This window comes from Emys orbicularis, chromosome 8, assembly GCF_028017835.1.
Source record: "Emys orbicularis isolate rEmyOrb1 chromosome 8, rEmyOrb1.hap1, whole genome shotgun sequence".
Classification (NCBI taxonomy): domain Eukaryota; kingdom Metazoa; phylum Chordata; order Testudines; family Emydidae; genus Emys; species Emys orbicularis.
Window position 1 is genome coordinate 104,201,956 of NC_088690.1, and position 21,857 is coordinate 104,223,812.

The following is a 21,857-nucleotide window of genomic DNA, read 5'->3' on the forward strand; positions in this document are numbered from 1 at the left end:
CTCTGCTCCTGCTGCCTTTCCTGCAGCTCAACCATACGCTGGAGCATATCAGTTTGATGCTCCAGCAGCCGGAGCATCGACTCTTGCCTTCTGTCTGCAAGCTGACGCCACCTATCATCTTCAGCCCACAACTTGCTCTGTTCATCCTGCGATTCAGCACGCCACCTCTCCTCTCGTTCATATTGGGCTTTTCTGTAATCAGTCATTGACTGCCTCCACGCATTCTGCTGTGCTCTGTCAGCATGGGAGGACATCTGGAGCTCTGTGAACATGTCATCCCGCGTCCTCCGTTTTCTCTTTCTAATCTTCACTAGCCTCTGTGAAGGAGAAACATTTGCAGCTGGTGGAGGAGAAGGGAGAGGTGGTTAAAAAAGACACATTTTAGAGAACAATGGATACACTCTTTCACGTTAAATTTTGCTGTTCACATTACACAGCACATGTGCTTTCGTTACAAGGTCGCATTTTCCCTCTTATATTGAGGGCCTGCCGGTTTGGTGTGAGAGATCACTCGCAGTGCCAGGCCACAGATTTCGGCTTGCAGGCAGCCATGGTAAGACACAGTAGCTAATGTAGCTATCTACATTATCTCCATCCTCATCTTCCTCGTACCCCGAACCCGCTTCCCTGTGTGTTTCTCCAGTGAGAGAGTCATAGCACACGGTTGGGGTAGTGGTGGCTGCACCCCCTAGAATGGCATGCAGCTCCGCGTAGAAGCGGCATGTTTGCGGCTCTGCCCCGGACCTTCCGTTTGCTTCTCTGGCTTTGTGGTAGGCTTGCCTTAGCTCCTTAATTTTCATGCGGCACTGCTGTGCGTCCCTGTTATGGCCTCTGTCCTTCATAGCCTTGGAGACCTTTTCTAATATTTTGCCATTTCATTTACTGCTTCAGAGTTCAGCTAGCACTGATTCATCTCCCCATATGGCGAGCAGATCCCGTACCTCCCGTTCTGTCCATGCTGGAGCTCTTTTGCGATCCTGGGACTCCATCACGGTTACCTGTGCTGATGAGCTCTGTGTGATCACCTGTGCTCTCCACGCTGAGCAAACAGGAAATGAAATTCAAACGTTCGCGGGGCTTTTCCTGTCTACCTGGCCAGTGCATCTGAGTTGAGAATGCTGTCTAGAGCGGTCACAATGAAGCACTGTGGGATAGCTCCCGGAGGCCAATAACGTCGAATTCCATCCACACTACCCCAATTCCAACCCCCTAAGGCCGATTTTATCGCTAATCCCCTCGTCGGAGGTGGAGTAAAGAAACCGGTTTAAAGGGCCCTTTAAGTCGAAAGAAAGGGCTTCGTCGTGTGAACGTGTCCAGGCTTAATTCGACTTAACGCTGCTAAAGTCGACCTAAACACGTAGTGTAGACCAGGCCTAATATAAATGGGATTTCTGACCCAATCAGTTGTAACATCAAAGTTGCAAATAATACACATTTCAGAAAGCCCAGCTTTTCAAAAACACATATTTCTACAATCGATTGCATGTGTTAATTGGGGGGCCTATTCCATCACTATTTGATATTAACAGGAACTATGCATGATCACCAGGAGAACAGAGCTCTTCATTAGCATTGTGATTTTTCAAAAAATCCTTATGTGATTGTTGAAGGGGAAAATCGGGGTGTGTTTGTGTGGGGGAGCCACTTTTATACACCAAAGAATAGCTTTTTACCAGCCTCCCCTTTAATTATCATTTCCATTACCCTACCGTCTAGGAGCCCCAGTCATGGACCGACCCCCACGGTGCTAGGCGCTGTACAAACAGAACAAAAAGACAGTCCCTGCCCCAAAGACCTTACAGTGGAAGTGTAAGAGAAGAGACAATGGGTGAACACAGAGACGGATGTGGGAGCACAAGGAAACAATGATACGATATTGGTGGCATGAAGGCACCTGGACCACATTCTGTTCTGTAATAGTTATGTAAATCAGGATTAACTTGACTGAAATCAGTGATGCTTAGAGCAGAGTTCGGCCCACTTTTTCCCATCAGGGCCCAGATTCGACAAGCACTCAGGCACATTTTTAACTTTACTACCATGCGTAACCCCAATGGGTTCGTGTTTGAAGAATCAGAGCCTAAGTCCTAAAGGTTAACAAAATCCCGATTCAAAACATATTCCTTTCAAAGTACGTGTCAGATGGGAGCCAGGGAGGGGAAAACATTTTAAAAAGCAACATTAATATTTGTTTCCACTCTTGTGAGTTTTAAAAAAATAATTCAACTGATTTTTGTTGTTTATTTGTTTTAAAGAAAATCTTTGGCTTTTGGACTGAGTCATATTCCTAACACAGCCTATAGCAACTTTATTTTTTCTTCAGCCATCAAGATGGAGACATCAGATATAGGGATTTATAATGGAAATGCTGACAGAACCACCGCTATAGAAGTAAGAACACACACTGCTTTAATGCGTGTAAACAAACAACTCTTTCTTAAAGGGGTGTCTGAATTCCAATGGATTCTAATTATCTGCTAAGACAAATAGGGAAGAAGAAAAACACTGATATAAAGAAATTCTAGATGAAAAATATCTATGCTGTAATTTCAAAAAGTTTCAGCTTTTGTCTTTGGGAGGCAGTATGTAAAAGATAAGGAAGAAAATAATGAGCTTTTCTTATTTATATCTGAAGTTTAGAAGAGACATATTGTGAGCGAACAAAAGATGTTCCATAAAAGTGTGTTAAAATAATTCTCTGGGAATGAAAGAAGCTGCAAGGTATTAAATAAGCATGCCGTGTGGTCTAGGCTCGAGGCCTGTTATTAGTAAGATTTGAGCATTTCAGCTTTTTTAATGTCATTTAATCTAGTATCCCGTAAAATTCAATCTTAGGGTATGTCTACACTACGAGAGTAGTTCGATTTTAGTTAAATCGAATATGTGGAATCGATATTACAAAGTCGAACGTGTGTGTCCACACTAAGGACAGTAATTCGACTTTGTCAGTCCACACTAACGGGGCAAGCGTCGACATTGGAAGCGGTGCACTGTGGGCAGCTATCCCACAGTTCCCGCAGTCCCCGCTGCCCATTGGAATTCTGGGTCGAGCCGCCATTGCCTTCTGGGTAAAAAAATGTGTCGAGGGTGCTTTTGGGTAACTGTCGTCATCCAACCGTCACTCCCGCCCTCCCTCCCTGAAAGCGCCGGCGGGAAATCAGTTCGCGCACTTTTCTGGTCAGTGACAGCGCGGACGCCACAGCACTGCGAGCATGGATCCCGCTGTGACCATCGCTGCAGTTGTGGCCGTTGTCAACGCATCGCAGCTCATCATCGACCTTTCACTGAGGCAGATAGAGAGAAATCAGGCGAGGAGGCTACGGCACCGGGGTCAGGACCTGAACTCCGAGAGTAGCACACGCCTGTCTGAAACCACGACACCCAGTGCCGAGGACATCACGGTGGCAATGGGTCTTGTGGATACTGTGGAACGGCGATTCTGGGCCCGTGAAACAAGCACGGACTGGTGGGACCGCATAGTGCTTCAGGTCTGGGATGAATCCCAGTGGCTGCGAAACTTTCGCATGCGGAAGGGGACTTTCCTCGAACTTTGTGAGTTGCTGTCCCCTGCCCTGAAGCGCAAGGACACCCGGATGCGAGCAGCCCTGACTGTCCAGAAGCGAGTGGCCATAGCCCTCTGGAAGCTTGCAACGCCGGACAGCTACCGGTCAGTCGCGAACCAGTTTGGCGTGGGCAAGTCTACCGTGGGGGTTGTTGTCATGCAAGTAGCCAAGGCAATCGTGAAGGTACTGCTGTCAAAGGTAGTGACCCTGGGAAACGCGCAGGCCATCATAGATGGCTTCGCCGCGATGGGATTCCCAAACTGCGGTGGGGCTATAGATGGGACTCACATCCCTATCCTGGGACCGGACCACCAGGCCAGCCAGTACATCAACCGAAAGGGCTACTTTTCAATGGTGCTGCAAGCACTGGTGGACCATAAGGGACGTTTTACTAACATCAACGTTGGATGGCCGGGCAAGGTTCATGACGCTCGCGTGTTCAGGAACTCTGGTCTGTTTAGAAGGCTGCAGGAAGGTATTTACTTCCCGGACCACAAAATAACTCTTGGGGATGTGGAGATGCCTACAGTGATCCTCGGGGACCCAGCATACCCGCTAATGCCCTGGCTCATGAAGCCCTATACTGGCGCCCTGGACACAGAAAAAGAACTGTTCAACTACCGGCTCAGCAAGTGCAGAATGGTGGTGGAGTGTGCTTTTGGCCGTCTCAAGGGGAGATGGAGAAGCTTACTGACTCGCTGTGATCTCAGCGAAACCAATATCCCCATTGTTATTGCAGCTTGCTGTGTGCTCCACAATCTCTGTGAGAGCAAGGGGGAGACCTTTATGGTGGGGTGGGAGGTTGAGGCAAATCGCCTGGCTGCTGATTACTCCCAGCCAGACAGCCGGGAGATTAGAAGAGCCCAGCGGGACGCACTGTGCATCCGGGAGGCTTTGAAAGACAGTTTCCAGACTGAGCAGGGTCACCAGTGAATTTTAAGTTTGTGGACTCAGAACCTGAACTTGCCACCGTTTCTTTACCCAGTTACCGTTGACTATCCTCTCCAGTTACATACCCCCTTCACCCCCTTCCCAAAAAATAAAATCTGTTCTGTTTTGTTAATGAACACCGTTGTCTTTATTACTGTTTTTGCGGGAATGTTTTAAACCTGGGACGCAGACTGTGGCGGGGTGCGGGTTTACTGTTGTGATGCAAATGATGCTTCTAAACTCCAGGAATGACGGGTTCCGCAGCGGTGGACTGGTTGTTTCAACAGAGCCTGCCAGCCCTCCTGGGCGGGACAGCGTGTATGTGTCGGCTATGTGACTGTCTGGCAGGGGGAGGAGGGTTACAGCTCCCCTGCTGCGGGGCTCTGTGATGCATTAGATCTGTAACTGCCCTCCCCCGCCACAAAGTCACAGAGCAACCCCCCCCCCCCCAGAACACGAAAACCACCTCCCAGATTGAACAGGGTCACTAGTCACTGCACTGGGTATGTGTCCTGATCCTGGACCTGACCCCGCCTCTGTACCCTGGTAAAGGTGACTGTCCTGTCCAATTACCATGCCCCTTCCCCTCGTTCAGACATACTCTCCTCCAAAATAAAATCATGGAAACAGTAATTAACAGCAACGAATATTTTATTATGAACCAGACATGAAACGTGGGGGTTGAAACTTGCACGGGGGCTTCTGTGAGGTGTGTAGGAAAGGACTTTTAAAATTTTGGGGAATGAGAGCCTTCTAGTGCTAGAGCAGTCTGCAGGGGTTGACTGAAAGTTTTAACGGCCCTTGCCGCCCCTCCTTCTTTGTACTTTGGGTGAGGGGGGTGTGGGACTTGGTGGCGGGGGAGGGCGGTTAGAGATAGACTGCAGCGGGGCTCTGTCCTCCTGCCTCCGGTCTTGCAGAACATCCACAAGGCGCCGGAGCGTGTCCGTTTGCTCCCTCAGAAGTCCAAGCAGCTTTTCAGTAGCCTGCTGGTCCTCCTGACGCCACCTCTCCTCCCGTTCCATGACTGCTCGGTGCATTTGGGACAAGTTCTCCCTCCACTGTGTCTGCTGGGCTGCCTGGGCTCGGGAACAGCTCATTAGTTCTGAGAACATGTCCTCCCGCGTCTTCTTCTTCCTCCTCCTAATCTGCGCTAGCCTCTGGGAGTGTGCTGACAGGCTGGGTTGGGAGACAGTCGCAGATGTGTCTGTGTGAATGGGAAAAATGGAGTGAATTCCTGAGACAGATAAATGAAGTTGTGTACAAAGAACCTAGTCTTTCTCTGTGAACAAGACCATGCACTGCACCTCTCACATGCGCACTCAGGACAAGGTCGAATTTTCGGCCATCGCCTTCAGTGCCTGGGGTCCTGCAGTGGTCTTGCAGTTATCTGAGAAGCGTGGCAGGACACCTGAACTTCTGTAGCGTGCAATCATGGTAAGCCGTAGACTTCTGGCTGCTTAAAACTGTACTAGTAGCACTGGCCTCCTTTCACATTGAAAGCAATGCCAGTCTCTGCTGCCAGCAATCAGGACAGCATGAACTATGCCCCTGTCCCACCCCCTCGCGGCTGTTCCAGGGAAAGATCCCTGTATGCTGCCCCTCTCCCTCCACCGCGTGGCTGTAAAGCAGTCCCAATACTAACATTCCCCTCCCTAATTCAAAGCAGGGCGTAATGAGCGACATCACCCTGCTGAGGATCTCGGAGTCCCAGAGGGAAAGGATGTTTCGAGAAAGCCTTCAGAAACCAGGGCCGTTTGCCGCTATGCTCTGCAGGGCGATGATACCAGACTATCTGATGGTGTCGTGGCGCGGTAACGTGTCCTACCACGGAGGGCCCACTAAGATCGCCCTACCCAGGAACCTGATGAACAGGCTGGAAATGTACCTTCTTGAGACCTACGAGGAGTTCTCCTATGAGGATTTCGCCTCCATCCCCGGCCATATTGACCGGATTTTCGCGTAGGTGCACTGGGACTAAAGAGTGGAGCGTCTTGGGCAGCATAATCATGACTTACCGGACATTGTAAAAAAAATTTTAAATACTTGGGACTAAATTGTGAAGAGCCTAAGGCAGACAAATCATGAAAAACCCTTTGTTACGATTGTAAATATTCCAGTTTTTTTGCAGATAATTGTTTACATGTTTAAGCACTTGAATAAACAGCCATTGTTAATATTATAAATATTCCAGTTCTTGTAAAAATAAATGTTTAGATATTTAAAGCACTCACTGCTTGATCCTTCCCCTGATTCTGTCTCCGGGGTAAGGGATGGGGACGGTTGGTAGGGGATCTCGGTAAGGGTGATGAAGAGCTCCTGGCTGTCGGGGAAATCAGCGGTGCCAGCGCTGTCGACTGCCTCGTCCTCCTCATCTCCTTCTTCATCTTCCCCGTCCGCTAACATGTCCGACGAGGAACCTGCCGCGGACAATATCCCATCCTCAGAGTCCACGGTCAGTGGTGGGGTAGTGGTGGCGGCCGCACCTAGGATGGAATGCAGTGCCTCGTAGAAACGGGATGTGTGGGGATGGGATCCGGAGCGTCCGTTTGCCTCTTTGGTTTTTTGGTAGCCTTGTCTCAGCTCCTTGATTTTCACGCGGCACTGCGTTGCATCCCGGCTGTATCCTCTCTCTGCCATGGCTTTAGAGATCTTCTCGTAGATCTTTGCATTCCGTCTTTTGGAGCGCAGCTCTGAAAGCACGGACTCATCGCCCCACACAGCGATGAGATCCAAGACTTCCCGATCAGTCCATGCTGGGGCCCTCCTTCTATTAGATTGCATGGCCATCTCTGCTGGAGAGCTCTGCATCGTTGCCAGTGCTGCTGAGCTCGCCACGCTGTCCAAACAGGGAATGAGATTCAAAGTGCTCAGACAGGAAAAGGAATTCAAATTTTCCCGGGGCTTTTCCTGTGTGGCTGATCAGAGCATCCAAGCTCGGACTGCTGTCCAGAGCGTCAACAGAGTGGTGCACTGTGGGATAGCTCCCGGAGCTATTACCGTCGATTTCCATCCACACCTAGCCTAATTCGATATGGCCATTTCGAATTTAGCGCTACTCCTCTCGTTTTGGAGGAGTACAGAAGTCGAATTTAAGGGTATGTCTACACTACGAGAGTAGTTCGATTTTAGTTAAATCGAATATGTGGAATCGATATTACAAAGTCGAACGTGTGTGTCCACACTAAGGACAGTAATTCGACTTTGTCAGTCCACACTAACGGGGCAAGCGTCGACATTGGAAGCGGTGCACTGTGGGCAGCTATCCCACAGTTCCCGCAGTCCCCGCTGCCCATTGGAATTCTGGGTCGAGCCGCCATTGCCTTCTGGGTAAAAAAATGTGTCGAGGGTGCTTTTGGGTAACTGTCGTCATCCAACCGTCACTCCCGCCCTCCCTCCCTGAAAGCGCCGGCGGGAAATCAGTTCGCGCACTTTTCTGGTCAGTGACAGCGCGGACGCCACAGCACTGCGAGCATGGATCCCGCTGTGACCATCGCTGCAGTTGTGGCCGTTGTCAACGCATCGCAGCTCATCATCGACCTTTCACTGAGGCAGATAGAGAGAAATCAGGCGAGGAGGCTACGGCACCGGGGTCAGGACCTGAACTCCGAGAGTAGCACACGCCTGTCTGAAACCACGACACCCAGTGCCGAGGACATCACGGTGGCAATGGGTCTTGTGGATACTGTGGAACGGCGATTCTGGGCCCGTGAAACAAGCACGGACTGGTGGGACCGCATAGTGCTTCAGGTCTGGGATGAATCCCAGTGGCTGCGAAACTTTCGCATGCGGAAGGGGACTTTCCTCGAACTTTGTGAGTTGCTGTCCCCTGCCCTGAAGCGCAAGGACACCCGGATGCGAGCAGCCCTGACTGTCCAGAAGCGAGTGGCCATAGCCCTCTGGAAGCTTGCAACGCCGGACAGCTACCGGTCAGTCGCGAACCAGTTTGGCGTGGGCAAGTCTACCGTGGGGGTTGTTGTCATGCAAGTAGCCAAGGCAATCGTGAAGGTACTGCTGTCAAAGGTAGTGACCCTGGGAAACGCGCAGGCCATCATAGATGGCTTCGCCGCGATGGGATTCCCAAACTGCGGTGGGGCTATAGATGGGACTCACATCCCTATCCTGGGACCGGACCACCAGGCCAGCCAGTACATCAACCGAAAGGGCTACTTTTCAATGGTGCTGCAAGCACTGGTGGACCATAAGGGACGTTTTACTAACATCAACGTTGGATGGCCGGGCAAGGTTCATGACGCTCGCGTGTTCAGGAACTCTGGTCTGTTTAGAAGGCTGCAGGAAGGTATTTACTTCCCGGACCACAAAATAACTCTTGGGGATGTGGAGATGCCTACAGTGATCCTCGGGGACCCAGCATACCCGCTAATGCCCTGGCTCATGAAGCCCTATACTGGCGCCCTGGACACAGAAAAAGAACTGTTCAACTACCGGCTCAGCAAGTGCAGAATGGTGGTGGAGTGTGCTTTTGGCCGTCTCAAGGGGAGATGGAGAAGCTTACTGACTCGCTGTGATCTCAGCGAAACCAATATCCCCATTGTTATTGCAGCTTGCTGTGTGCTCCACAATCTCTGTGAGAGCAAGGGGGAGACCTTTATGGTGGGGTGGGAGGTTGAGGCAAATCGCCTGGCTGCTGATTACTCCCAGCCAGACAGCCGGGAGATTAGAAGAGCCCAGCGGGACGCACTGTGCATCCGGGAGGCTTTGAAAGACAGTTTCCAGACTGAGCAGGGTCACCAGTGAATTTTAAGTTTGTGGACTCAGAACCTGAACTTGCCACCGTTTCTTTACCCAGTTACCGTTGACTATCCTCTCCAGTTACATACCCCCTTCACCCCCTTCCCAAAAAATAAAATCTGTTCTGTTTTGTTAATGAACACCGTTGTCTTTATTACTGTTTTTGCGGGAATGTTTTAAACCTGGGACGCAGACTGTGGCGGGGTGCGGGTTTACTGTTGTGATGCAAATGATGCTTCTAAACTCCAGGAATGACGGGTTCCGCAGCGGTGGACTGGTTGTTTCAACAGAGCCTGCCAGCCCTCCTGGGCGGGACAGCGTGTATGTGTCGGCTATGTGACTGTCTGGCAGGGGGAGGAGGGTTACAGCTCCCCTGCTGCGGGGCTCTGTGATGCATTAGATCTGTAACTGCCCTCCCCCGCCACAAAGTCACAGAGCAACCCCCCCCCCCCCCCCCAGAACACGAAAACCACCTCCCAGATTGAACAGGGTCACTAGTCACTGCACTGGGTATGTGTCCTGATCCTGGACCTGACCCCGCCTCTGTACCCTGGTAAAGGTGACTGTCCTGTCCAATTACCATGCCCCTTCCCCTCGTTCAGACATACTCTCCTCCAAAATAAAATCATGGAAACAGTAATTAACAGCAACGAATATTTTATTATGAACCAGACATGAAACGTGGGGGTTGAAACTTGCACGGGGGCTTCTGTGAGGTGTGTAGGAAAGGACTTTTAAAATTTTGGGGAATGAGAGCCTTCTAGTGCTAGAGCAGTCTGCAGGGGTTGACTGAAAGTTTTAACGGCCCTTGCCGCCCCTCCTTCTTTGTACTTTGGGTGAGGGGGGTGTGGGACTTGGTGGCGGGGGAGGGCGGTTAGAGATAGACTGCAGCGGGGCTCTGTCCTCCTGCCTCCGGTCTTGCAGAACATCCACAAGGCGCCGGAGCGTGTCCGTTTGCTCCCTCAGAAGTCCAAGCAGCTTTTCAGTAGCCTGCTGGTCCTCCTGACGCCACCTCTCCTCCCGTTCCATGACTGCTCGGTGCATTTGGGACAAGTTCTCCCTCCACTGTGTCTGCTGGGCTGCCTGGGCTCGGGAACAGCTCATTAGTTCTGAGAACATGTCCTCCCGCGTCTTCTTCTTCCTCCTCCTAATCTGCGCTAGCCTCTGGGAGTGTGCTGACAGGCTGGGTTGGGAGACAGTCGCAGATGTGTCTGTGTGAATGGGAAAAATGGAGTGAATTCCTGAGACAGATAAATGAAGTTGTGTACAAAGAACCTAGTCTTTCTCTGTGAACAAGACCATGCACTGCACCTCTCACATGCGCACTCAGGACAAGGTCGAATTTTCGGCCATCGCCTTCAGTGCCTGGGGTCCTGCAGTGGTCTTGCAGTTATCTGAGAAGCGTGGCAGGACACCTGAACTTCTGTAGCGTGCAATCATGGTAAGCCGTAGACTTCTGGCTGCTTAAAACTGTACTAGTAGCACTGGCCTCCTTTCACATTGAAAGCAATGCCAGTCTCTGCTGCCAGCAATCAGGACAGCATGAACTATGCCCCTGTCCCACCCCCTCGCGGCTGTTCCAGGGAAAGATCCCTGTATGCTGCCCCTCTCCCTCCACCGCGTGGCTGTAAAGCAGTCCCAATACTAACATTCCCCTCCCTAATTCAAAGCAGGGCGTAATGAGCGACATCACCCTGCTGAGGATCTCGGAGTCCCAGAGGGAAAGGATGTTTCGAGAAAGCCTTCAGAAACCAGGGCCGTTTGCCGCTATGCTCTGCAGGGCGATGATACCAGACTATCTGATGGTGTCGTGGCGCGGTAACGTGTCCTACCACGGAGGGCCCACTAAGATCGCCCTACCCAGGAACCTGATGAACAGGCTGGAAATGTACCTTCTTGAGACCTACGAGGAGTTCTCCTATGAGGATTTCGCCTCCATCCCCGGCCATATTGACCGGATTTTCGCGTAGGTGCACTGGGACTAAAGAGTGGAGCGTCTTGGGCAGCATAATCATGACTTACCGGACATTGTAAAAAAAATTTTAAATACTTGGGACTAAATTGTGAAGAGCCTAAGGCAGACAAATCATGAAAAACCCTTTGTTACGATTGTAAATATTCCAGTTTTTTTGCAGATAATTGTTTACATGTTTAAGCACTTGAATAAACAGCCATTGTTAATATTATAAATATTCCAGTTCTTGTAAAAATAAATGTTTAGATATTTAAAGCACTCACTGCTTGATCCTTCCCCTGATTCTGTCTCCGGGGTAAGGGATGGGGACGGTTGGTAGGGGATCTCGGTAAGGGTGATGAAGAGCTCCTGGCTGTCGGGGAAATCAGCGGTGCCAGCGCTGTCGACTGCCTCGTCCTCCTCATCTCCTTCTTCATCTTCCCCGTCCGCTAACATGTCCGACGAGGAACCTGCCGCGGACAATATCCCATCCTCAGAGTCCACGGTCAGTGGTGGGGTAGTGGTGGCGGCCGCACCTAGGATGGAATGCAGTGCCTCGTAGAAACGGGATGTGTGGGGATGGGATCCGGAGCGTCCGTTTGCCTCTTTGGTTTTTTGGTAGCCTTGTCTCAGCTCCTTGATTTTCACGCGGCACTGCGTTGCATCCCGGCTGTATCCTCTCTCTGCCATGGCTTTAGAGATCTTCTCGTAGATCTTTGCATTCCGTCTTTTGGAGCGCAGCTCTGAAAGCACGGACTCATCGCCCCACACAGCGATGAGATCCAAGACTTCCCGATCAGTCCATGCTGGGGCCCTCCTTCTATTAGATTGCATGGCCATCTCTGCTGGAGAGCTCTGCATCGTTGCCAGTGCTGCTGAGCTCGCCACGCTGTCCAAACAGGGAATGAGATTCAAAGTGCTCAGACAGGAAAAGGAATTCAAATTTTCCCGGGGCTTTTCCTGTGTGGCTGATCAGAGCATCCAAGCTCGGACTGCTGTCCAGAGCGTCAACAGAGTGGTGCACTGTGGGATAGCTCCCGGAGCTATTACCGTCGATTTCCATCCACACCTAGCCTAATTCGATATGGCCATTTCGAATTTAGCGCTACTCCTCTCGTTTTGGAGGAGTACAGAAGTCGAATTTAAGAGAGCTCTATGTCGAACTAAATAGCTTCGTGGTGTGGACGGGTGCAGGGTTAATTCGATGTAACGGCGCTAAATTCGACATAAAAGCCTAGTGTAGACCAGGCCTAAGAGAGCTCTATGTCGAACTAAATAGCTTCGTGGTGTGGACGGGTGCAGGGTTAATTCGATGTAACGGCGCTAAATTCGACATAAAAGCCTAGTGTAGACCAGGCCTTAGATTCAAACCCTGCATCAGGACTTTGAAGGAGGGGGCTTCATGGCAACTTTCTCTGTTGATGTCTATTATCTCTGTCTAATCCACCAAAAACATCCACTTATTCATATCCTCTCATTTAGAATGCATATTTGAATTTATGGCATAAGTATGTGAAGTTTCAAAGTGAGTATTTTCCCTTTGACAGTGTTATATTACGAAAATTGTTTTAAAAGGCCCTCCCAAGAGGCTGGTTGGTACTGATTCATTCTATAACACAAAATACCACACATCAGTCACATAATACACACTCCAAGTCATCTAGAATATCCATAGCAGAGTGTACAACTGACCCACCAACTCTCCTGTACTGCTGTACTCCACTAATGCTTGCTTCTGTGATCAGATTCTGATCTCATTACACCCAGGTAAATCCAGAGCAACACAGAAATACAATACAGCTAGTCAGATTTACACCAGCATAAATGAGATCTGGGGAACTCTTGACTTCATTAGTGTTACCCTGGTATAAATGAGACCAGAATCTGGCCTCCAAAAATCCAAAGCCAAATTAAAGAGAGACAGAGACATTCTACTTGATTTACATTCCAAGGAAGTGTCTGGTGGCTTCTCTTGGTAGGAGGTGGCAGGTTGGAGACCTGCAAACAACAGCAAGGATAAAACAGCAGAGAATAAATTTTATGCGGCTGTTTTATTTTCCCCTGCAAAATATGAATGTTATGCAAAACACATTGCTGTAGGTTTGCTGACAATAAAAATGGAATCATCACGCAAGTAGGGTAGCAAATTCTCAGGGGAACGCTTTAGCCAAAATACTCTTTTGCAATAATTTCCCGTAACTGAGTGAATAAATTAATTTGTGAATTTTCCATGAATAAGCTCCACTATTTTCCTCCCCTCATATAATTTATTGATATCAATATACATTTAGCAACAAAAAACAGAGCTGATTTCCCTTTGCAATAAAACAATTTAGAAACATTTATCTGGTCCTTAGGGATCATTCTAGACAAATGCAGCTCAATTCATGAAGCTAACAAGAAACACTACTATCATGCATGATCAGTGAGCTACACCAGAGGAAAATCACAACAGATAGCAATAGAAAACATAGAAGAACTTCAGACAAATGCAGGGCCCAATTTTGTGCCCCCTTTGCTCATCTTAAACAGTGCCTTTAAAGCAGTAGGGCTAGCCTCAACATGAGTAAGGAGTGGTAGAATCACTTGTGAAATTTCTGGGTGAGGTTCTCTGGCCTGTGTTATGCAGAGACCAGAATAAATGACCATAATGGTCCATTCTAGCCTTAAAAATCTATGAATCGGTCCCTCAGTAATACCCCCTGCTATGTAGTGAGAATTTTTTTTTCTTTATTTGCTGTATGAGGAGAAAGCAAGAGGAAGAAGGGGATTTATATTTCTCTATGGAACTAATGATGCAGGCTCTGTGGTTTGGGGAGGGCTGAGAGATCTTTCCTTCATGTATTCCTGGAATGCAGACACGATAGTGGTGTAGACTGCAGCCTTATTATTCCTCCATCTGAAATTCTCTGTGACCTGTCTTGCTCTGATCTCCACCTGTTTTGATGCAGGTGATGTCATTAAAAACCAGCACATTAAAAATTCCACATTATATGTGGAATAAGGTTGTGGTCTTTTGATTATTGTGTCAAACCAACCGTATAGCTTTCTTTGACAGGGTAACAAGCCTTGTGGGTAGGGAGGAAGCGATAGATGTGGAATATCTTGACTTTAGTAAGGCTTTTGATACTGTCTCGCATGACCTTCTCATAAACAAACTAGGGAAATACAACCTAGATGAAGCTACTCTAAGATAGGCGCATAACTGGTTGGAAAACCATCCCAGAGAGTAATTATCAGTGGCTCACAGTCGAGCATGCAGGGATCAGTTCTTGGTCCGGTCATTTTAAATATCTTCATCAGTGATTTAAATAATGGCATAGAGTGTACACTTATAAAGTTTGCAGATGATACCAAGCTGGGAGGGTTTGCAAGTGCTTTGGAGGATAGGATTAAAAATCAAAATGATCTGGACAACTGGAGAAATGGTCTGAAGTAAATAGAATGAAATTCAATAAGGACAAATGCAAAATACTCCACTTAGGAAGGAACAATCAGTTGCACACATACAAAATGGGAAATTACTACCTCGGAAGGAGTACTGCGGAAAGGGATCTGGGGTTCATAGGGGACCACAAGCTAAATATGAGTCAACAGTATAACACTGCAAAAAAAAAAAAAAATCATTCTGGGATGTATTAGCAGGAGTGTTGTAAGCAGGACCCGAGAAGTAATTCTTCCGCTCTACTCTGTGCTAATATGGCCTCAACTGGAGTATTGTGTCCAGTTCTGGGCACCACATTTCAGGAAGGGTGTGGACAAATTGGAAAGAGTCCAGAGAAGAGCAACAAAAATGATTAAAGGTCTAGAAAACAAGACTTATGAGGGAAGATTGAAAAAATTGGGTTTGTTTAGTCTGGAGAAGAGAAGACTGAGAGGAAACATGATAACCGTTTTCAAAGTTAACAGGTTGTTAAAATAAAAGGTTGTTACAAGGAGGAGGGAGAAAAATTGTTCTCGTTAACCTCTGAAGATAGGACAAGAAGCAATGGGCTTAAATTGTAACAGGGAGTTTTAGGTTGGACATTAGGAAAAACTTCCTAACTGTCAGGGTGGGTAAGCACTGTAATAAATTGCCTAGGGAGGTTGTGGAATCTTCATCACTGGAGATTTTTAAGAGCAGGTTAGACAAACACCTGTCAGGGATGGTCTAGATAATACTTAGTCCTGCCATGAGCGCAGGGCACTGAACTAGATGACCTCTTGAGGTCCCTTCCAGTCCTATGATTCCATGATTAGGGAAACAGCATACCCTAGGGGAAATAAACAATCTCCCTGGAGTTTTTTTTTAGGGAACTGAAAACATTTAAAGAGACTGGCATATTTGTGTCTTGAATGACCCTATTCTGTATTTGGCATCAGTCTAACTTAATATTTAGAATTTGGCCATTCTCAGGCCCCAGTCCCACAAAAACATGCGTAAAGCTACCTTCACACATGAGTAGCGTGAGAATGGGATTGCACGTGTGTGAAGTTACTCAAGTGTGTAAGTGTTTGCAGAATTGTGTCCTTCAGTGACCTCATTCTTATCCTGGTACATTCTTATCATAGAACTACTCTGTTTTAATCAGATTCCAGTTTCCTCACTGGGTTTTTGGGTTGGTGGTGGTTTTTGTTTAGCAGTAGAAAGGAAAGCCATGAAAAACTACCCTTAACATTTCCAGAAACTAATCTATCTTTCTTTCTTAACAGATTGTGATAATGGGTTTGAAATTGGTTTTACCAGCTTAAGAATAAATAAGTATTAGAATTATAATTGCTAATGCTATGATACATAATTTGCATTTATTATAGCTAATAAAACAGGTAATTAATTGAGCTGTAATGGGTTAAGTCATCAGGAACTTCAGCTGCAGAAAGATTTATTGCTGTATTCTCAGTAACATCTTGAATATAAAGAACAGGCTGTACAGAGAGGGCCTTCAGTTCCAGGACAGTTTAATCAGGGAGCATTCCCCGTTCCTCCTCAGCTGCTTTTCGTTGCATATGTTTTGCACAGTCGGCATAAATTAAGCAATTGTGTGTATGCCTTTTTCATAAAGGTGAAAAATATGTACTTCTATTCCCCATAGCCATGCATGAAATAAGTACTATAAAGCTCAAGCTAAGCCAAGCCACATGTGTATGCACGTCCATGCATTTTCTAAATCAGAAGGGCAGGACATCATATAGAGCATACAACCACCAGGGTGCATTGAAGTTCAAAATGGGCCTGAGATAATGTTGATGGAATAGGATGTAGTCACAGGATAATGGTCTCCTGCTGCTAGATTAAAGCCTGGGCAAAGCGGAGCCCTTGCAACAAAAAATAAGCAGAGGCAAGAAGATATTTACAGTATTTTCAAAGTAGGAGGCATTTATCTTGTAACAACAGCCTATTCCATTCGCTCTGCTTCTATTATACCAACATAATAAAAGATGCTGTCATTTTGTTCAGTGGATTTTGCTGCAGAAGCTACGTTTGTCCACTGCATTCTGATTGGGTAACATTACAGACTTTTAATCAATCTGTGCATTTCAAAACGTATTGTGTCACTGCAGCTGGGTCCTAAATACTCTGACCTACTTTTAAAAAAAGGAAAAAAATCAGAATCTCTCTAATAAAAATCAGTGTTGTTTTATCATTAATAACATTTTAGTCGTGGGTAGGGTGACCAGGTGTCTGGTTTTTGGTCCGGCCAGCGGTGCTGCGGCGCTAAGGCAGGCTAGTCCCTACCTGTCCTGCACCGCGCTGTGTCCCGGAAGCAGCCAGCAGGTCCGGTCTGCGCACTGCCCCCACCCCAAGCACTGACTCCGCACTCCCATTGGCCGGTAACTGGCCAATGTGGGTGGGAGGTGCCTGCGGGCGAGAGTGGCGTGTGGAGCCTCCTGCCCCCCCCACACACACACACCTAGGACCTGGACCAGCTGGCTCCTTCCGGGGCGCGCACAACACAGTGCCAGGACTGTCAGGCAGCCTGCCTTAGCCCCACTGCTGACCGGGAGCTGTCCGAGGTAAGCCAACACCCAACCCCCCTGCCCCAGCTGAGAGCCCCCTCCCACACCCTAACCCACTCATCCCCGGCCCCACCCCAGAGCCCTCACCCCCCTGCCCCAGCCTAAAGCCCCCTCCCACACCCTGAACCCCAGCCCAGAGCCCATATCCCCTCCTGCATTCCAACCCCCAGCTCTGAGCCGCCTCCTGCACCCCAGAGCCCTCACCCCCACCCCCTCCTGCACCCTGACCCCCTGCCTCTAACCGCAGCCTCCTCCTGCACTCCAGATCCCTCAGCCCCACCCCCCAGCCTGGAGCCCCTCCTGCACCCCAAACCCTTCATCCACGGTCCCACCCCAGAGCCCACACCCCTGCCCCAGCCCAGTGAAAGTGAGTGAGGGTGGAGGAGAGCGAGCCACCGAGAGAGGGGGAATGTAGTGAGTGGGGGGCGGGGCCTCAGGGGAAAGGCGAGGAGGGGTGGGGCCTCAGGGAAGGGAAGGGGCTAGGGTGTTCAGTTTTGTGCAACTAGAAAGTTGGCAACCCTGGTTGTGGGTTAGTCCACCTTATCTGGCACCTTGTATGATCAGCTCTTCTTATTGTTGTAATGTTCAATGTGGGGAAAAAGATCTTTGGATCAGGGAGGACAATTGAAAATACATTCTTTGTTAAAAGGAAATCAGTGGTACAATACATGTAATTCTAACAGTAAAGGCAATGAACGGTAAGTACATTATGGACCTGCACTTTTTTATTAGCACATTTATGAAACAATAGTTTTCCTTAGTTGCCTCCCTTTGGATCCAAAGCTTCCCACGCCCCATTGCCCTAAAGATCTGGAATCTCCTGATTTTCAAGATATGCTGCAAAGCCCATCTGTTTGCTCAGGCTGTTGGAGGAGGACTGAGGGTATGGGGAGACTGCCCAATTTACTTACCTTCTTACAGTGGGGCCTATTTTAATTTTTTATAATTGATTGGCTAGTGGTCCTGTTACATTTCTGGATTTGGCTACATCGCTCAGTGGTTACTCTGCTTTTATGGAGAGGGATTTTAAACAGTTGTTCAGGCAACTTACAATCTAGCCCATAGATATATTTTGTATGAATCATTAAAACCTTCCTCATATGAGGAGTCCCGCGGAAGGCTGCACATTGAAGAACTACTCATGTTGGTTAGGGGTGATCTCTCACATGCAAAGTGCTGAATGCTCTCAACTCCCTTTGGCCCACTATTGTGTGGAGTGGAATTTCGTCTTTGACTCAGTGCAGTCCATTAACTTCATTGGAAGTTGAGAGCAGTCAGCACCTCCCGGGACCAGGTCATTAATCTGTACTGCTGTATGAGTGATATTAGCTGTAGCAGTCCGTGATAAACAGGTCGCAGAGACTAGCTTGATTTTAAATTAGAACTGCATATTTGAAGTATGGCAGTGTTGTCTAGTGGATAGAGCACTGACTGGAACTTAGAAGACGTGGGGTCTATTCTGAACTCCGCCACTGGACTGGTGAGTGACCCTGGGCAAGTCACCTCATGCCTCAGTTGCCTCATCTGTTAAATGGGGATAATGATACTTTTAAAAGTACTTTTAGATCTACTGATGACAAGCACTATATAAGAAGTAGGTATTGTTATTAATTAAAAATCATAACACCTTTAGTAAAGGATGAATTTTTTAATCTGTCAAATATTAGTATGGCTAAGTGTGATTTCTCCAATGTACATTCCTGTTTTCTTGCAATTACAGTGCAAGTTGGAGTTTCATGCTTGTACTTCTGACAAAACTATCGCAGCGCGATGTGAGGGGCCCTGCCCATGTCTTCCAGGACAAGAAAGCCCAAAACACAGGGCTGAGAAGACTGGTGAGTTCAGCTGTTGCACGCAATGTTAAGTGATTTATTGGGACTGCTTTGTTCTTAAGAAACCTTGAGATATTTTGTTTCTACCACTTGTTTCAGGAAGTGTTAAGAAAGTCATGTTGTCAGCTAGTGTATGACAAATCATTTTCTAAACGTAAAGTGCTTTCTTATTGAACTCTCAAACATCTTAACCGAGTGAAATTGGCACCCACTTTATAGATGGTGTCATAGAATACTTGTGCTCTAGCTAATCATTGTTAACAATTATTATTTATTTTGAGTGGAAAATACTAAAGGCATAAAGTAAATTCCTCGATTCATATGATGGGGTGGCCTGCCCTTAAAGGGCCAGAGGCCTGGTGCTGGTCAGCCCCATACAGTTAGCTTTAGATGTCACACTTGGGATCAGGTGTATGATTTAATTAGTAGAACCAACTGGGTATGAAGAAACGGATTCTCCTATAAAGAGCAGCAGGAAGCTGCAGAAATGGGGATGCTCAGGGAGACAGTACAGAGTCTGCTGGGAGTGAGTAGTCTCCAGCAGGGAGCACTGAGTCTACAGGGAAAAGGGTTCCAGGTAGGGAAGGCCTAGGAGATGCCAAGCAGGGTAGAGACTGGGAGAATGGCCTTGATAAGGATTTTTGAAAACTTTATTTTGGGAATAATTTTATTATGTTAATAAATCCAGCCCCAAGGAGGGGTGTGCTACCCCAGAGAAGAATTGTTTGGTAGTTTGATTGAGATAGCCCTGAAAAGTGGGGAAACTGAGGCAGGGCTGCCACAGAGTGACATCAGGCCACAAGGGGTCACTTGGGAGGCAGTTGGCCTGATGATATTCTTATATTAGAAGATAATATATGAGACTTTATTGTTCTCTCAAGGCGGCCTTTTTCCTTATAAAACTAGTACTAGTAGCTGAATGGGGGTTATGTGACAGATTCAGTAAGGAGGCCTAAAGCTGTACAGACACGAGTATTTGAGAGATTGGCTGGTTGACACTGCGACAGTTCCAGTACAGTAGCCGACTGATGTTGAATTATTGTATAGAGAAACTTAAAGGTAAAGGTCCCCACATGGATGGCTCTTCCCTCTGGCTGCTGCCATGAGATCCATGCATAGATCTGAAAACATCTGCAAGTTTCATGGGCTAATTCCCCTCACCTCAGCAATCATGAACCATATAGGAATGGTCCAGGGTGAAGGGAATTGGTGCTTATAAAAGGAGCTTAAGTCCTATCTAACTATGAGACAGAGATGGCAGGGCAGCGGCAGCAACAGTGCAAGCTTCTCACAACTGCCCTGCCAACGTGCTTCAGCCCTCTTCTGGAGAGACAGAGCAAAAGGAGCTTTCTCTCTGGCTGTGACCCCACTGGACTTTTTTTTTCTTAACGGTGCAGCTCCACACGGGGGAGCAACAACAGCGGGGCTGCAGGTGTCCATTAGCATTTTAATTACACTGTTGTCTAATCCTCCTTAGAGGATTAGAGGATGTAGTGCTTAAAAGACCAACATAGGTGGCATCCTGTCTATAATATTGTTCCCCACTGTGCAGCTGCACCAGTGATAGTAACAATGGGGAATGTTAAGAACAAAATCATAGTGTAAAGAAGGCCTCTGTGGTCTTTCCAGCCTCTGGCATTTCTGCTGAGATTGCTAACAAGGGTGCTGGTTGTAGTGCAGACACCTGGCTGGTAGGAACTAGGCTCTGGACTGCTGCCACCTATTTTCACACGAAGCCACTGAAAAGCCAGTGCAGAAAGCCAGCATTAGGGCTTCCCTGTAACAGAAGCTTCACATTAAGAGTTTATGCGCTGCAGAGAGCCTTGTGCAGGTGCTAGGCAGCAGGGTGAATTTCACACTAAGGCTCTGATCCTGCAGAAAGTTAACCACATGCTTCATCATTAACTCCAGTAAGACTATTCACAGGCTTGACATTGAGCAGAATTGAAGTCTTGGTGCATATAGCCATAATTTGCATACATAATTCCCCCACCCCACCCCCTGCGCACACACACACAGATGCCTATTCAACTACACACGAAAGACCAAATCCTGCAGTACTTTCCTTTATGCAGGCAAAACTCAATTTGAAATCAGTGGGAGTTTTCCTTCCATAGAGACTATAGGATTTGCCACATAAAACCAGAATAACTTGTACTGAGACTGCTCTGTTTAGCAATACTCATATTACTGCAGTTTTTATTTATCTGAAAATTCCTCCAACAACACAAAGTAAACTTACACATTTAATGACTGCTCTGGAAAGATTTATCTTCTTTTTAGAACAATGAGGCATCATTCTCCAGCTAAGATTTTGAAAACTCAGCTTTATTCCCTCTTTTGGAAGGCATCAGTATTTTTCTGCGCAGTGATCAAACTTAGATGAAACATTTTAGCTGGTGAGATTCTGTAATACAATGTATAATTTCAATATTGCTTTATGTGGCCTGAATTATTTGTTTACAGAATACTCACTGATAAATTCATATAGTCTTTCTTTCTCTTTCACAGACACACACACTTGTCTTCTAATAATCTGCTCCCTATATGACTCTTCGTTGCCCTTATCAGATATAGTATCAGATTAATAAATCTTCAGTGACATTTTAAGCTTACAATTTCATTCAGACAACAGAAAAAATTCTAATAAACCTTATCTTGATAAATCCGATTTGACAGGATGTATGTATTCTTCAGTCTAGACTATTGTTTTGCTTGTCTTTCAAACTTTTTAACTCCACATGCAAAGCATTAACTTTAGGGCTTAGGTGATCTACACAGCTACTTTTCTGACTGCTGCTTCCTGTGGCCAAATTCTGGTTGACAATGGGC

The 21,857-nt window shown here is 47.4% G+C and overlaps 1 protein-coding gene across 1 annotated transcript in view; it reads left to right on the forward strand.

The window, feature by feature from the left end:
* The window catches only part of SPOCK1 (SPARC (osteonectin), cwcv and kazal like domains proteoglycan 1), a 507,458-nt gene that overhangs the window by 397,052 nt on the left and 88,549 nt on the right, over positions 1 to 21,857 (forward strand). Inside the window, exon 6 of the mRNA XM_065409410.1 lies at positions 18,914 to 19,028. Coding sequence (XP_065265482.1) covers positions 18,914 to 19,028 — 115 coding nt within the window. The remainder of the gene's footprint in view (positions 1 to 18,913; positions 19,029 to 21,857) is intronic.